At 43.8% G+C, this 18582-nt stretch overlaps 1 protein-coding gene across 5 annotated transcripts in view; it reads right to left on the bottom strand.

Moving 5' to 3' along the window:
• LOC138583269 (zinc finger protein 75A-like) overlaps positions 1–18582 on the bottom strand; it is a 257686-nt gene that overhangs the window by 142100 nt on the left and 97004 nt on the right. For all 5 annotated transcript variants that reach the window (XM_069655355.1, XM_069655358.1, XM_069655356.1 and 2 more), the window contains one exon: positions 17549–17662. In XM_069655355.1, coding sequence (XP_069511456.1) covers positions 17549–17662 — 114 coding nt within the window. The remainder of the gene's footprint in view (positions 1–17548; positions 17663–18582) is intronic.

The following is an 18582-nucleotide window of genomic DNA, read 5'->3' as shown; positions in this document are numbered from 1 at the left end:
TATCCTTCCGTTCCTTCCGTTCCTTCCAGGTAGGAGGATCCCCTTTGACGCCCACAAGGGAGTATTGTCCAGGTGATTGCAGATTATAATAAATTGCGATGACTTGCGAACCACCAGTTTTTGCGATGCATCTCATTCTGCTTAATTTCCATAGCAGAGTTGCAAAGAGAGGTGGACGTTAACAGGCTCTCTTTTGGATTCCCAGGAGTATAAATGAAGATTTTAAAAGCAAGAAAAAAGGTGCTGCATCTTAACACTACCATTCACACGCTGAGGCCTTTTGGTGGTTTTTGAAGGGGAGACGGCAGAACAGGAATTACGTTTATGTCCAACTTTTCCCCTCATCCTTCAAAAACCATTTTGTTTTTATGCCACCATGATATTTTCATGTTGGCATCAAATCAATGGAATCCACCTGTTTACACCAGCAGGTTGATACCATAGTAATCCACTGTCAATGTTGCCTGCCATGGCAGGTGGCGGTCACTCATTTCTGAAGGGAAAAGGGAAGTGAAAAGGTATGTCCGCCACGATTTTACACCTCCGTCTGCAGTGCAAATGATGAAAATTGCCTTGGGCGGACTTGCGTGGGTCGACTTGCGTGCACGACATAAGCATGCAATCATAAGCAGTCCCCTCCAGTCAATTTATGGGATTTTTTAAAACGAGATCCAAAAGCGTCTGACTCCATTTCACATCCCACCATACAAATGCAGGTGCATTAACGCCCGCATTGATTTTCCTGCTGGGGTAATGCAACAGATTCCCAGGGTACCGCCTGCAATTACCACCTGGTAAATACCAGTGGATTCCAATTGTAATTGCAGCATGCAAAGAATACTTTGCAAAGCAGCATTGATACTTTTCAATCACTTAGTGCAAAAGTGAAAAGTAAAGTCGTAAATCACCTTTGTTTACTCATCCCTTTTCTACTACATGGTGGAAAGGAGGAACATTGCACAAAAGTGTTCCCCCATGTTCAAAAGAAGGTGGGAGTCGAACATAAGCCTCAGAGAACTGCACAGCTAAAAACCTGTCTGCCTGTTAAGCTGTACATGGGTAATTGTAATGGCAGTGGAGCATAAATCCTCCCTTTAGGAAGTTCACACCTGACTGAGTTATGTACAGTAATTATACAGCTATTCATGAAGGTAAATAAAGCGACCAATCATTTGATATGCTAGATCATGTTTCGCTGTATTGGAAACCATGATGGCGAATAATTGATGAAGCACTCACAAGACAGGAGAGAGCCTTAGGTGACTTTACACAGAATCCAGAAAGAGAACAGTGGCTTTATCACTTTGTTTATTTGCATAAAATTGAAACCATTTTTTTAGCAAAAACAACAAAATCATATTCCTACATATCATCCTAGCATCAAGTTAAAAAAATGTTATTACTGTTCCAATTGGTGTCGCCCGCAACACATTAACAGAAAATATAAAGGTAAAATTGAGCAGGTAAGAGAAGTAGAAATGGAAAGATCTTTCATGTTTGATCATCTGTTAAACAAGGGCGCCAGAAATGTATTCATAGCAATCACATAACACGTCTTGTTCCCTGCAATCAGAAGCGGTCTCGAGGAATTGTACGATCGGACCGCAAAAAAAGGCCCGACCGTACAAAAGGCCAGAAAAATGCTACCACCAAAGGTTCGAACCTGGTACGGTAGCATGGTTGGGAAGTATAATAAACATTTTTTTTTTAAAAAGACTGCAAGGGCTGCGGGGGCGTCTCCTACAACACCCCGCTCACTATGCAGTGTGGTATAGTGAGCGGGGTGTTGCGGGAGACACACAAAAAGACATTTCTATTTATTATTTATTTTTTTTAAACGTGGGCTACGGGGTTGTCCCCCTCAGCACTGCGCTCACTATACTGTGTTGTATAGTGCGCAGAGGTTGCGGGGGACACTCCTGCAGCTCCCAAAAATGAAAAAAAAAAATTAAAAAAGGAACCTGCAGCGCCGGTTCCCGATCATGGGACTCAGCGTTCTATAAAAGATAAACAGGGTCCGTTTATGTTGGGGTGTGTTGAGGGTGTGGGTGTCGGTATGTAGGGGTTTTGAATGCGTGTGCGCATGGGAAATGTGCAAACCTTTTGTGGAAAAACGTTCTGCCGCTGAATCACGCAGATCCGAAATTATGGCATCTCAAAACACCATGCTAGAGACCTGGAGAAGGAAAATGTGCTCCTTGTTGGAAGAAATTGGGGGCTCAATCAAGATCCTACTTACTAACCCTATGTGGATTAAGAATTTCTCTGGAGCCACGAAAACGGGATGTTGTATGTGAATACTTAATTCCCGGATCAGAAACTTAGAGATCAATTCCTGCATATTCGTCTTAATCTTGAACCCACAAATGAGATCCAATCAATTCGGGGTTTATCAGATGGCAGCAAGTGTCGGTTTTGTAAAGACGTTTCTGTCGTGGAATCATTAAAACATCTGGTCACCGCTTGTCCAGCTTTGGTGGAGAGGCATACTAATTATTTAAGACATCTACTTACTGACATCCAACCCCAAGAGCAGGACGTATTGTGATTGGATCTGTGTGATTTTTCCGTCACGGAAAAGTCAGCGATGGAAAAGTTTGCATGAGAAATGTGCGAACCACAAAAGGCTTGCACATTTCCGATGCGAACCCACCCACACCCTCAACACACCCCCAACATAAACAAATCCTACTTACCTTTTTTTCACACGCTGAGTCCCTGCAGCGCCTGTTCCCTTTCACTTTCGTGATTGGGAACCGGCGATGCAGGGTCTTTTTTCTTTTTTTTTCGGGTGTGCTGCGGGGATGTCCCCTGCAACACCCCGCTTACTATACCACACAGTATAGCGAGGGGGTGCTGCGGGGGGACATCCACGCAGTCTTTTTTTATTATACTTACCTACAATGCTACCACCAAAGGTTCAAACTTTTGGTTTTTGAATCTTTGGTGGTACCATTTTTCGGGCCTTTTGTACGGTCGGATCTTTTTTTTCGGTCCGATCGTACAGTTCCATAATTTCATTACACAACATTTCCAGGATTTCTGGTTGTGAAGATACAAAACATTTCCTGAACAGAGCCAAGCTCTTCCAGACCACAGCTGCCTTCAATGAGGACAGGCCCAGCTCCCGCCGTATGATCTGAATCAGTGTTGATTGCGGGAGATCCAGAACTTTCTTCCAAAATAGGCCTTCCAGTTGGGGCCAAATTGTTTCTGGGATATTGGGCATTGCCTCTGATCCATAAGTAATTGTTGGTACAGCCTTGGATTTGTAAAAGGCGAGGACCGGCAAGATGGAAAAGCGCCCATATTTTTGGTTCAGGGCACATGGTTGGCTGGACAACACCTTGGTTTTAGCTCTTAGTTGAAAAACCATTGGGGCCTCTGATGTGTCACTAAGCAAGACCCCCAAGAACTTAAATGCACTCACTTGTTAAATTTCCATGCCATCCAAAGACCAAAAATAGCGATTTTCCCCTCTCTTTGAGTTCCCAAAAGATCTTGGTTTTTGATTTATTGATCTCCAGGCCATTGGATTAATTAAGGTCTGCAAGATGTTAAGTTGTTGTTAGAGTCCTACTGGCGTTTGATCTATCACAACTATATCATCGGTGTAGAGTATGCAAGATAACTGGAGTCCTGCAACCTTAGGCGGGAAAGTTCTTGAATTCGACTCTGTACCCTTCATATCCGGCAAAAATAATTTGAACAGCGAAGGGTTCATTGGGCACACCTGCTTAACTCCTTTGGCTGTTGGGATTTCTTTTGATAGGAGGCTGGATTTGACCAGTCGCACCCTAGGGGTAGTAGCCCGATGCATAGCTTTTATTGGTTACAGCAGAGACTCTGGGCAGTTTTTCACCTCCAGTTTATCCCATAGCTTTTGGTGATCAATCTGGTTAAATGCCTGCACCAGATCGACAAAACCCATATAGAGTTTCGGTTTCCCATCTTGGACTCCAACCTTCAGCATGTTGAGGATGAAAATGTTCACAGCGGTCCCAACACCCCTAACAAACCCTGTTTGCAATGGGTCATTGGAACCCAAGCCACACACCAGCTCCGAAAATGATCTAGAATGATTGCGCTGTACAGTGTGCCAATTACATCCAGGAGGGCGAATGGACGATAGTTTTTCGGGTTGCCACGTGCCCCATTTTAAAAAATGGGGACCACAATCGCCTTTCTCCAAGAACTCAGAGTTCTATGTGAAGTAGAAATCTGGGTTAATAGAGCATGAAAAAAAGTTGCCCATTCATCCTGGTGTTCCTTCAACATTAAATGTGTTAACCCATCAGGGCCAGGAGCCCTCGAGTTACTTAACTTGGCAATACGTACTTGGATATCATTGATGGTAGCTGAGAAGACCCAAGGCTCTGCCCTGTCAAGGGAAAGTGTTGAATCCACGAGAGTTCTCTAATAGGGTATGTCTGGTCATCACTCAGCTGAGCTCCCACCAACTTTATGAGCACCCAAAAGTCCCTTGTTTTTTACTTACAAGAACCTTAAGGATTGTTTCTGGGTTGTGCTGGTATAACGACCGTCTATGTGAGTAAAGCCAACTCCTGAAGTTCTTTCTCCCCAAACGGGCATTTTCTAGACCGATTACTGCACCCGATTTCTTGCCCACTCTGACAAGCCTTCTCACCACCATTCGGCGGGCAACCAAATACAAATTAAAGAAGTGACAATGATTTACAGATGGTCCCGTCTCTTATTGGATTTGCACAGATAAGGTTTCAGAAGGGGGCGGGGGGGGGGGGGTGTATTCCACCGGAGCACCCCCTAATCTGAAATCCACAGCAAGTTTCTCCATAGTTATTGTCAACTTTAGACAAGGTCCACCACTAGTGATAGTCAGGTCAAAAGGCATCCTTGGACGGGTATTAGGCACCAAGCCTATCCATGCCATACACAGCATATGATAGTCGCTGTTCTTTGTTTTAATTACTTTAAATGAAGTCTCTGATGGCAGAAAATGACGAGACACAAAGATGTCTATCACGGACAAGCGGCACATACTCTCCCATGTCGCCTGGGGCAGTTGATTTTCAGTGTTTCCATTGAGCATGTGCCTGCCTTTTGTGGCCATCGGTGCATTCCACATAGTTGGTCTGGTGTTTCGAGAGGATATATCGGCCGTATTTTGAGAGATGGAATTTTCACTGAGGCATGAGGTATTCAAATCACTTCTACAATCACGTTCTGCTTCAGCTGAGTTATATATGCATCATCTATCAGATCTGATATGTGATTGATAAAACCTTCATTTGATGTTAACGCCGGATTGCAATAAGCGTTGATTATGACCAACCTTGTTGGTGTCTCTGTGCCTTTTTTGTTGTCCTTAGTCTCCAAACCAATCATCAACTCCTGTGACAGTGTACTGGTCGAGACAGATTTAATTAAGGTCAAAGGGCTACCAGACTTAATAGCCGTTAACTGACCAGAGGAAGGCTGCCCCTTCGAAGGTCGCCCCTTCTTACCCTTTGTAGCCGCACTCAATGAAGTCTCGAAGCCATCCAAAATCGGGTTCTCCCTGAGCCAGGTCTCTTGAAGGCATAATAAGTCAAAGTGTCCCAGAATAATATCACTGGCCTTAGCAAGGTGAGTCAAACCTTGCGTATGCCACAAGGCAATTGTTAAACCTGGGTGCTTCAAGCAAGTCTTGCTGGTCAGTTTGGTCTCGGTAGATGACCAGGATTTGCGTTGCTGGGGCGCCTCCTGCGATGTCAATGCTCTTGGCAACCAGGACCAGTCCTGTTTATTGATAGCAAATGATGAAGCAGATGGCAATTGACTAATAATTCTAATTTGACGTGAGACAGACTTCGTTTGAAACGTGACATGTAATTTTGGTCCCGGGACAACCGGACCCCGACCTGTATGGAGAGAGTCCAAGTACTTTGCACCCAGGTTACCATCCTTGGCTACTTTAGGGGCTGATCCTCCCATTGAACCCTCTTGTTCAGAGATTTGGCTGGACGACACTTCACGAGGCATAGCTTTGTTCTCCCTCTCCGAATCTTTGAGTATCGTTAGATCGAACCCCATCATCAGGAAACTTTCTGCTTCTTTGATCAACATGGTCTTGACCACCGGTGAGGTGAGATGCAAATAAATTTGGACTGTTCTTTGCTCATCCGCAAACTAGATTATTCTCAGACCTTGTGATGTAAAGTGTCACAGATTTGGAATATAGTGAAAAAGATCTAATACTGTTTTCCGATTTTGCTTGGGTGAGCAGTATTTTGAAATAGGGACTCACCAGCCTGTCCCTTTGGTTTATCCGCAGCATTTAGCCTGCTCTCTCTATTTTTTAATGGGCTTTGGCTCTGTTTATTTGTTGATGAAAACGCCTATCATCTACACTTGCTGCTTGAATGCTCACAGGCTTGGGAATCCCAGATTTAGTTACTGTAAGCCGGTCCATAAGAACTAAATTCGCTTCCACTTCGGGGTCTTTTTCCCCAGTAGTTAAGTCTGTATCGACATCTGACCCCCTGGAACCACTCTGAATGGTTCGCCCCTTTTGAGTATGGGCAGTCAGAGATCTTTCTTTTTTCCATCAAAGTGAGAAAAGGAGGTGTGGAATGAACCACACGGGGAGCCCAGGAGTGAATCCACCTCATCTTGAGCAAAAGTAGATCTTGCACTTCCAGGTGGCCAGTAAGTGAATCGTCTATAGAATATGTTGAAAGATCCAAGAAGATCTGAAGCATCGGACTTGCTTCAGTAGCAGTGTTCTCACCCGGATGAGGGAGCTCCTTATTTGAAGCTGACGCAAAAGCGTTGTTGTTCATCGGATTTATTACATTTATGAGGGTTTTCCTGGCAGCTGGTTTTGGCGTTCCTCTCTTGGGCTTTTGGTGATGGATCGGGAGCACACGATCTTTTGTTTTTGGGGGTCTTCCCGCAGCAATTTAGCCATAGAGACCTTTCCAGTGACACTTTGTTTATTTAAAGCAAAGATGGCAAAAGCTTGGTTCACTAAGTCGCCTGGGTTTCTCCGGGTCGGTCTGAATTTCTTCATTGCTATGGTCGGAAAGGGCCTTTGCCTTTGTCCAGGTACGAAAGATGGTAGGTTGCTTAGTGCCTGAGTACCTGTGCTTAACCGTCCCTCAGCGTCATTTGTTAAATCCACCTGCTGAATAACTGGAGTTGTCTGTGTACCTTGAGAACACCTTGTTTGATAGTCCGGCACGGGTTGTAATGTCTCCCTCCTCAAATCAAATTGCAGTTGTTCAGATGTTACACGGGGCACTTTAGCCATAACAAAACCCTCCACAAAAAAAAAATGTGGAGTGTGTCATCCCCAACAAGGTGGTATGTCTTTGAGAGAGTCATTTATATTCCCGTAAAGCTTCATAAATGGAGCAAGCGCAATGGTGATTGTCGACATCATAGAAGATATGGATTTCTAGCTGATGCGTTCTTCTGTGCTTGACTAGAGTCCTGATCAAAGGATGAGTCAATTGGGCGGGTGATACTTGACTTCTGCAACAATGGGTTAGTAGTAATGTCTCGTACAGTTATTGCATACATTTGGTCGGGAACCCGAGGCTCCAGTTCTATAGGATTCGGTGAACAAGGTAATTCTTCAACATTGCTAACAGTAGTTTTTAAAGTCATCTTTTCCGGTGAAGCCTCTGCGCCACCCAAAGAGCCCCGAATGACATAAGCGTAGAGCTTTTATTTGCCTTTGGCTTCTGGTAGCCAGCCGGCTGTTCCTTGCCCTGAATTCCAGAGCCCAAAACCGTCGGCACCCCCGAGGGGCTTATGGAACCACCCGCGGCCTCCTCTATTGCGATTTCCTCGGTGGCCATAGAAGGTTTTGCAAGAACTCCCCAGCAAAGAGATGGTGTCATGGATTTTTTTACCAACACCTGGCCTAACAAAAGGTGAAAAGTTAAAGGGGGATGGTAATTCCAGAGTTGCAACTGTAATGTCCTGGTTAACCATGGTTCTCGTAGACTGGTAGCCACAGCCATCGGTTCATTCCAGTATTTCTGCATCAGATAAATCATTTATCTAATGCTTGGGGGCTTTCGGCACCAGATGACTTCGGCAATTTAGATGTTAAAAAGTGAATACCTGGCCTGACCTCCCACCAATGCCTTTTTATAAGTCCTGGGCTGTGTTCCCAGTTTAATTAGTTCCATTGTGCAGTGTGAAGGGATTTTTGTGCCTCGCCTTGACGTGAAGTAGGAAAATTGTCTTAATGAGTTTATACTTCCCCGCTGTTTATTGTGAATTTCCTTTAGGCGCATATCCTACTCTTGAGCAGAGGTTTGGGTTTTTTGACAGTTTCACAAGGAGTCGACGAAACAATCTTTGCTACTTGGGTTAGCAAATCCTTATTCTCCAAAAGTCTTCTCGGGGACGTAAAAGCCGAGCTCCTGGCTTGAACTTTGGACAGGCTTTTTACCACATTGGGGTCGACGTGCATCTGGGCCATTACCACCAGGGGCACACCACCCAAAATTGGGCCTATTTCTGCCAAAAGTAAGTCATTGGTTGGAGTCTGAGCATCGAGTACAACTGCGCCGGCCTCCCCTTTGGCCTCACTGGCCTCCCTCTCCAACGAGGCAGACGGCCGTAGTCATGGTGAGGCAAGATCCGTTTTACCCCCTTGCAACCACCTACCTATGGGCAATAATAACAAGTTGTTCGTAGTGTTACCTTCATCGCTCACAGACACATTTCCTGTGTCAATCCCCTGCATGATAAGACCTGAGACGGGAGGTGGAAAACCCATTCTCAATCGAGAGATAGCACTGTGTGTCCGCGAAGGCACCTGCTTCATTCCCCTTACCACACACAATGGGGATATAGCTATGGACTCTTGAGCAGCAGTGACCTTCGGCACATAAGGTGCTTTTTCCCCTCAGGCTAAATCAGGCAGTACGTTTCGTTGAGGGTTTGGGGAAGACAGCAATGAAATGTTTAGTGTTGCAGATTTCAATGCAGTCCTACCTACCTCAGCTGCGCCTTGTTCCGTGCCGTCCATTTCCAGATGCACAACCGACATCACTGTGGAGGCGGCTGCCGTAGCTATCACTGCAGAGCCGCCTTCTTTCCTGTTCTGAGCGCTTCTTAATGTCCTACCTTCTTCCATTGGGCCTGCAGCCCGGCGGCCCACCGGACACCTGATACTCGTCACACTCTGCTACGCTACGCTCTCGTGGGTGTTAATGAGAGCAGGCGTCAGCTGGAGGCAGGGTCTGGCAAGGAGCTGGTGGAAAGACTTCAATGATTCAACTTTTGCCGACGATAGCAACTTCCCAATAGCAAGTCCAGTAACAAAGAGAACACAGTAGCACAGTGTTCCCTGACACACCAGAAACTCATCACAATAATATCTTATTTTTCATATAGGGCTTGATACCGGATTCTGCTCAGTTTAAAGCACTAGTAGAATAGGCAGCTTTATTACACCATTTAGCGACACTAGTATCTACCTTGAAAGCAGTGCTAGGGACACGCATGCCAACATCAGATATGTGTTGTGCAGTAGGCAGTGTGTGTCTGTGAAATATAGTGCTGGGGTGCTGTTTGCAGTGCAGAGACAATGTGTGTCTGTGCAGTAGAATTACGAGTATAGCTATGGGCATGTGCAATTCTCTGGATAATGTGACCAGGGGGCAGTGTGTGTGTCTCTGTGAAGTCACACTTGTGGTATTTGTTCAGGGAGCTGCTGGCGTTGTGGTTTAGTTAAATTTCTAGGTGGCGTTTCCATTGCTGGAGCAGAGGGTGTGTGTGCGTGTTTGATCGATGTATTTACTCCTCTTCCTTTAAATGTTTTGGTGCAAGGTCGTGCAAGATGTGTCTCACCATGGACAGAAGATGCAGCAGGACTATCAAGTTTTAGCAAACTCGATAACTTTCAAATGCATTGGCCCGAATGTAGAGTATGGCTGGATAGGAAAAATAGCAGTAATTCTGTAACCACCACTTTACAGTTACTTTCTAGCACCGCCATATTACAAGGTTTCGAGGTAAAGTGGAGAATCCAGCTGGCGGTAAATCTTCCATTTCACCCCTTCAAAAATAGGCAGATTTACGTAAATGCAAAAAAATCCCCATGGCTTTTGGCCACCAGTCTCATCAAATCACACAGTTCGGATACTGGATTCTTCCAGGTTTCATTGCTTTTCTCAGCTTACGTTCGCTTTCTCACGCTACTCTTGGACTCTGATACTTCTATTTGTTATGAGTTTACTTTCACAGGATGCATCAGCACTTTCATCTGTATTTTCCCCCTGGCACTTATTGTCCACTTTTGACCTTGACTGGTATGTGTATGAGCATTCCAGTATCAATTCACACTCTCTTTAAATATTCTCAATGCTTTGTCTTGACTGGGACGAGTAGGAGCATTCCAGTAATTAGTCTCATTCTCTTTAAGTATTCTCAATACTTTGGGACTCATCACAAGTTTGGCGGTGCAGGGAAAAAGTGCAGCTTCATGCTGGAGGTAGAGCCTCGACTTTACCCCATAAATTGGCAGAATAACCACCCGGTAATAGCGCCAAAAATCACCCATAAAATGGGGATTTACACCACCAACCACCACTTGCAATTCTGTGGTAAACCCACGGGACCAAGTGGCAGTAACCATAATACAGTTTGTCTGGTATTCAGGTGAATTTACCACCGGAATACTGCCAAACTTTTGCCTCAGTCTATTTCATTTCTTCTCATACTGTGTCCTCCCATTCAGACTTGTGTTACTTGCCTGCAGTCGACAGCTCCAATCCTTCCATCTCACTTGTGTGATGAATCAGATGATGTCATCACTCCTATCCCAGCGGTAGCCTCTTTCCATGTGGCCAGGGAACAGCAGCCGCTACCTGATCCTGACTGTGAGGGGTGGCTATATGAGGGAGGAGCACATGGGGGGAGGTGACCACCAGAGGTCACCTCCCCCCATGTGCATCATCCGACGAGACATGGTATCCCTTTTCCTTTTTTTGCTTTTAGGAATAACCCCTTCCATTGCCCATGCTTTACTGGAATATTGTCATTGCTCCCTTCAACCACCCACAGGGGCTACCGAGAATACCTTCCAATGTTGTATACATAAATTACCAAGAAATGACTTCCATTTCCATGTATGCAAAAGTACTGCGACGAGAGAGCAGAAAGGAGTAATGAGGATCAGTAAAGGCGAGAAGCACAAGATGCGCCCTAGTCGTTGCAAGTGCATTATAGGTACCAAGACATTTAAAAACTCTAACCAGCTGACAGGTGAGAGACACTGCCTGGTGAAGCCTCATCCTCTCGGTGCTGATCAAGGGATTACTGTGTTGCAAGGAAGACCATGGAGCCAACTGGCTCAAGGGGAAGGCCAGAGAGAGACAACAGAAGGAACCAGTCCACTCTGTAGACACCATGAGATGAAGAGAGGGGAAGACTTCCTGGCGTATGTGGGAACCGGAGAGCAGTATCCACACCACTCGAACACTGAGAAGCACACAGCAGGTAGGCAAGAGCCGCAAAGGACGCAGGAGCCAGCCAACAAACAAAGTCCGTGAGCCTGTAAAGTGAGGTCAGGATGCCAAAGAGTCATGTTCACCGCAGGAGAACCGGAGGACAACACAAAGCCAGTGAGTCCTCAGGGGGGATACTGGGGCGCAACAGCAACAAAGTCACCACAGAAAACCAGTGATTCCTCAGGAGGAAAGCTGGGACACTGGCAACCTTACCAAGGACAAATAGAGATAAAGGAAGCATAGAAAAGGGAATATGAGAGCCAATATGTAAAAAGGGGAAATAGCAGAATGAATGCAAGATATATACAAGTCTGCAAGTGTGTCAAGTGAAACACATGAGAAAGCCCATCCAGGGGAGTATAACTTGCAAAGTCAAGTTTGTAAGTCTGTAAAGTGAATTACATAAGAAAACCCTGGCAGGACAGTATACCAGGCAAACTCAAGTTGTGAAGTGTGTGAAGTGAATCACATGAGTAAGTCCTGCCAGGAGAGTACACCAGGGAAAGCAACGCTTGTGAGTGAAGTAACATTACAGTGGAGAAAAACCTGGCAGGGGAGTATAGCAGGTATCCTACAAAGTTGGATACAATTTGTTCTGCATACTAGTTGTTTTGTTGACCAGAGATGTCTAAGGAAGACTCATATCCTTAAGAGTTAAAGGATATCAAAGAGAAATCCAGGGGAAGGGAGTCCTTCTCTGGAACTGTGAAGTTTATGAATTGGGAACTTGGGTGTTGGAGTTACGCCTTTCCTGTTGAACTTGAACATTTATGCACTTTCAAGGCCAAAGATATTACCCTTTTCACCTTAGAGTTTCTTTTAGAAAGTGAGGGCAGAACTAGTATTTCGAACACAGGACATTTTTGCTTTTGACTTAGTGATATCGGACAGACCCTTAGTTTTGGTTGAGGTAGGAAAACACCTCCTAGAATAGGGACAGCAAGGCATTTTCCAACCCCCTTTTTATTTTGAATAAAAGTCTATGGCAAAAACTATGAGCTCTATGGATCCATGGCTCTTCACACTGGCTCTCTCTATCTGTAATAAGACACATTCTGTCTTAGATCTCTTTTTCCGTCTCATTCTAAAGGTTCTTATGGCTTACCAAAACATGGCTTTCGCCCTTTAATACTGCTTCACCTTCTACTTTGTCTACTTCCTTTTCTCCTTTTTCTCACTGTCCACATGTGATGGGCCAAAGGGGGAGGTACTGATATCCTTTTTTATTCCTCCTGGCATCTCTTACCCAACACCCTAACTTAACATCCTTTTCTTCTTTCGAGTATCATTTCTACTCCTTTAAATATCCTTATCCTCTAAGTGTCCTTGTAATTTATCTCAAACTCTTTCCTCTTTTTGTAATGCCATTAAAACATTACTCTTCAATTTCCTACTTGCCGATGCCCTTTTTATTCTTTTGGGTGATTTTAATCTCTATATTTCATCTGTTCATAAATCTTCTCAATTTCTCTCGCTAATTGATTCATATCACTTGTTCCAAGTCCCAACTCCACCTTCTCACAGTTCTGGCTCCTCCCTTGATTTAATATTCTCTTCTCATTCTTATTTCTCCTGTTACTCTGATACTCCCAGGTTATCTGACACAACTAGTTCCCCTTCTCACTCTATTTCTACCTTTACTCTCGAACACCAATACCTCAAGGTTTTTCATAATTTTTCCTAACACTTTTATGAAGACGACTCAAATCGTTCTCTCATTTTCATCCTTCTCAAAGTCTATGCACCTCAGTCACTCAGCCTATCCTTCTACCATCGAATCTTAGATGACTGCTTTCTCCATAGAAATTGAGATCTTACCTTGTCCCCTCCCACATTTCCTCTTTCTCTATCAGCTCACAATCTCAGCATAATTTCTTATTTTCACATCTCTGTGGATTCTAGGACCTGTTGCTTCCACTTAATCAACATTCGTAAAGCCAGTTCTTTTCTTACTTTTAATGGCAAAACATTATTTTTCCAAGTTTTATTTGTTCTCATTTGGATTATTGTTTGTCTCTTCTTCTTGGGCTACCTGCTTCTCATCTTCCATATCATCTATCCATTTTTAATTCTTCCATTCGCCTCATTTGCTCCCTTTCTCAGTTGCACATCACACTTTACAATGGTTATCTTTTGACTCTTGTCTCAAATTTCATTTTCTCTGTCTTGTTTTCAAATCTTTATAAGCTGTGGCTCCTCCTTAATGGTCATCCATGGTCTTCTGGTAACAGCTTACTCGATCTTTACGCCGCTCAGAAGCTCAATTCTTTTTGGCCAGCCCTCGTGTCCTTGTGACCAGTCACATTTCTGTTCTTTTTCACTTCTGGCTCCTAAACTGACATTTTCTTCTTTTCCATGCAGTCTATTACTTCTTTCTCTGCTTTTCGTATTCAGTTACAATCCTGTTTGCTTTCTTCTTCATAATGGACATATATTTTAACAGCTTCATTTGATTGTACCGTTTAATTCTGTACAGCGCTTAGGAGTTATAAAAATCTAAATAAAATACAAACAGCAGCTAGAATGTTGATGGTAGCTTTTGGGATGCCCCAACTTCAGTGAGGCGGCAGGCCTTGGCTGCTGCACAGGGTCTGCTTTGTAGCCTAAATCAGCACACAGCAGGTGACCCTGAGGGACTGGGGCACCTCCCGCCGTAGGCTCTCTGGTGCAGCCAGCCACCACTGTCCAAACAGTTTCAACTCCCATTGCAAGGAAAAAGCCTTGCTGACATTGGGACACCTACAAAGGCAGGCAGTGAACACCAGACCATGGAGGTAGCAGAATGCCCTGGGTGGTGGGCAGATCTAGGGTGGGAGGGGCAAGCTGCAGATGCTGGATTCTACACCCACTACAGCAGTAGAGGGCGTCCCAGTAGAAGCTCCGGAGGACCAGTAAAAGCAGACTAGTCGCTGGTTTCGTTGCAACCTCGAGCAAGTTCCATGAAGAAGGAAGTCGGAGACATGGGCTAAGGTAAGTCTTGTTTATTAAAGTAAGTTCACAATAGAGAGAGGGGAGACCAGGCAAACTATAACTGCCACTGTGGGAACACGAGGACCCACCATTCTACACACTCAACATGCTTATATGACTCACTCATGATTTCATAGACAAAACACATTCACAGCAGGAGCCGATTCCCACAATATCTTTACAATTTTGATTATAGCATGCCTATTCCAATTCCAAATGAGTACACACCACTATGGGGTAATCAATCTTTACCCTGTATCTTTCAGTAACTGAAAGATACTAAATAGAGAGCCTAGGAGTCACTCGGTATTGTATGTAACAAGGAAATTATTCTATAAGAACAGACATAGGCAGCATTATGCTTCTTGAAAATTGAATATTTTATAGTTTAGCATAAAACCACTTCGAAATATTATTAGGGACGAGCTTTGTTTTTAGAAGCGCATTTCCTTATGCATGTTATTTAAAACCTGCTCTACACAGAAACACTAACTATTATAACTGACAATTAAGGCTCTCCAAGAGAACTGCGTGGCTTGTGGGCTGTGTTTTCACCACCACCACCCCTTTGCTTCTCAGGAGCCATAGAGGTTTCAAGTTAGGAGAACTGGTACAACATGGGAATATAGAGATTGGATGTGGGACCGGAGGGCATTCCCCATATACCTCCATAGGTGCCTGGATTACATAGCAGGTGATTACAGGATCACAGCTGCCTATCCTCCGCCCCCAACATGTGACTTTGTCACAATGCCTACAGTGGTGGCATGGGTGCCAGACGAAGATTTACTACTGATGTTAATGGCACTACAACATCCACCCTTTGAGCCCATTGATGCAGTAGATTTGAAAGGTTTGCTTTTTAAAGTTTGTGTTTTTGACCCATCACCTCAGCAAGGCGGTTGAGAGAGATGGGGCTCTTTGGTGCATCATTAGAACCGATGGCTTTGGTTTTGAGTTTAGAGCAAACCTGTTCCGCCAAATGTGTTTTTGGATATCCATTGCTTTTAGGAGTTGATCCTACCTGCATTTTATCTTTGCCTGGATCGTCAGAGGATGAAAGTTAGCAACTTTTGTATGTGAATTAATGTGTTTTGATTTATTTAGACAAGGCAGCCAGCTTTCAATCAGCCAACATTTTGTGGGTTACCACTGGATCAGCTGGGAAATGGAGAAAGGCTTCCCATCTGACCTTTAGTACATGGGTCCCTGTCGCAATTTCTACGGCATAGTCCTTAGCAGCATTTATTCTGGGAGAAGGTGCTCAATCCAGGATAAATCTCATTTCCAGAGGTTTGTAGAGAGGCACACCTGCCCACTCTTTATATATGGACGGAATGTCTACCAGTGGTTTCAATGTGAAGGTATTAAACACAGCTTTACATTGAGTAACTCGAATAGTTGTGTGGTAATTTACTGTGTGTGGCAGCAGACTCTTAGTCATGGATGCTTCTTTCCTAGGGCACAGGCAGAGGAGTGGCTGAAGTAATTTGTGTTTATATGCCTCAAAGGTGAGGACTGAATGAAAGACCCCAACAAATCCTCCTGATGATCCACTTCAGACATAATGGGGAAACACATGTTGAGGTTGCGACAAATAAAGGAAAATCGATACAAGAAGTTTGAAAGCATTATCAATGAGAAACATTTTATTGGGAACACAAAGGACAAACAGTGAGAAAAAGTAAACCAAATAACAAATCACTGCATTTAAGTGACATCTAAGCCCAAAAGTACCTCTAATCATTGAGAACCGCTCAAAGGACAGAGACAAATCGAGAACAATTTGAGAAAATATCAAACTGAACCAAACAACTTTACAGAATAAAGATGAGGTTTGAAATCAAAGGAACTCTTGACTATTGAGCCACTCTGTGTTTTTCAAAGACAACCCAAATAAATGCATCTTTAGCCACCCTACAAGTTTGTAAGTGCTTTATTCATTAGACCCCTAGCTGGATCATTTTGGATGACCTAACCAAATAACACTATTTATACCAATATAGGCACATCCACCTTGCAGACAACTATCTACCAATTCAACTTTTTTAGACTCGCTGTATGGTTGACCTTTGACTGCAATTTGGCTGGAGGGGATCGTTGAACTTTTCTCTGTGACAGATTTCAAGTTGCGGAGGCAAATAGCCAGATTTTGAGTTGTTTTCTAAAGGAGAGTTAGTCCTCATTGCAGTGGATCTGAAGAGGAAGGGTGTTCCAAATAGAGGGTGCTTGGATAGAGAATGCCGTTCCTCCAATCCTGGTGGAGCTGAGGGAGAATTATGAAGAGTGTCGAGCTGGACCGGAGGTTTCTGGCGGGTTGGTAGCAAGTGATCTTTTCTTGAAGGAACTCTGACCCAGTGTTATGGAGGGCACGGTGAGTGATGCACATGACTTTAAAAGTCAAGCAATGGCAGATGCAAAGCCAGTGTTGCGCTTTAAGGGCGGGGGAGATGTGTTCTATGGGTCCGAGGAACAGCGTGGCTGCAGAATTTTGGGTTTGTTGGAGTTTCCTAAGCTGATGCGCTGGGTCACCCAGATAGTGGGAGTTGGCATAGTCTAGACGGGAGATGATGGCAAGAATGGCAGAAATTCGGTGTAGGTAAGAGAGGTAGGGAACTATTAGTTTTAGGATGCATAGCAATCTTTAATCCAAGCAATGCAACAGTAATGCCACAGCTCATGAGCATACATAATTTACCACCATGTGATTCAGTGGCGCTTTCTTCTCCTTTTACAGGTGGTAAATACAGATTGCTACCTGATTTATATTTAAGGTTACTGACCATTTTTGGAGTCCCACTGGTCTGGACTCCATTGGGGGGGGGCAGTACAACCTCCAACTATTACTGCCACAATTACTGACCGTTTTACCTCCACTCTTAAGCAGGTGACTTTTACCGGGCTTTGGTTCCCAAACCTAAATAGGAAATATTTCCAAATACTGCTTGTTTTACCGCTATGCCAGACTCTAACCAGGCCCTCAGTTGTTTTTTCTGCTGGTAACTCTCTTGCAGTTAATTATGCAAGTAAAAGAATAGTAGTCTCGTCCCATCCCTGATCACAGATCCATGACTTCCTCTCACCTGCTTGGAGACTCCCATTGCTTGACCTTCTCTCTGGGTCCAGAGGATCTGTCGGATATTGATGTTCCTCACAGTTGATTGCCAACACAACATCAGAATATGCACTTGTATCACCTGTAGAGAGGAGACTGGAGTTTACATCAGCATGGGGTACTGTCACCTGGAATTTCATTTACATTAGAAACACTTAACCTGCAACACAAAAGGTATCTTAAGAAGCTGTGCATGTAATCACTGCAGCCAATACGTTTTGCACTATTTGACACGTTTTCAAGGTGGAAATACTAAAAAATAAACAACATGTTTTTATAATATCATTTATCTTGCATTCTTAGACATGTTACTACTTCGACTAACAAAAACAAACATTATAAAGTTAAAGCAAGCATTATATTTATGAACAAGCCTGTTTCATACTTTCAAAAAACATGTATGGAGTCCTATTGCTTAAACATTTATTCTTATGATTTTATGAGTCATGTAATAAAAACTCACAAAGGATAGTTCACCATATCAACTGCCTAATTGTTTTTGCGTGGCATATTAATTGCAGCCCATATAGTACCAAGTTCATCGCACAACGCAGGACTTGATTACATTTTACTGATATGCACCCTTGAAAATTCACCTCTGCTTCCGAATAGGGATCAATTATGGTTTCATATTAAACTCTGGTATGGATGCAATAGAAAACAATAGAGCATGGGAAAGGTAAAATGCTGAAGATCCATCATCGTGTGCATGTGTCCCAATCTACTCCAAAAACATTATCTGGTCCATTATATGATTACCTCACAAGAACTCCTTAAAGAACACACCTATATTCTATTCAACCAGATATTTTCCAATTTTATTTTATATGTTAAACCTTTTGTGTTGGTTATACTAGTGCACTTCATAAGGAATTTCTGTGAGAAGATGAACAACCAACAGAATGTCACGCCCTGTGTTTTTCCAGTATCATACTTTACATAAAGTATTACTTAACTTGCTGACTTACCTATATTTTACAAAACAGGGCATGTCGGCTTCAT

Source organism: Ambystoma mexicanum, chromosome 3q, assembly GCF_040938575.1.
Source record: "Ambystoma mexicanum isolate Mex_15411 chromosome 3q, UKY_AmexF1_1, whole genome shotgun sequence".
Classification (NCBI taxonomy): Eukaryota; Metazoa; Chordata; class Amphibia; order Caudata; family Ambystomatidae; genus Ambystoma; species Ambystoma mexicanum.
Note: the sequence above shows the minus strand (reverse complement) of the source record. Positions and strands in the feature narration are given on the sequence as shown.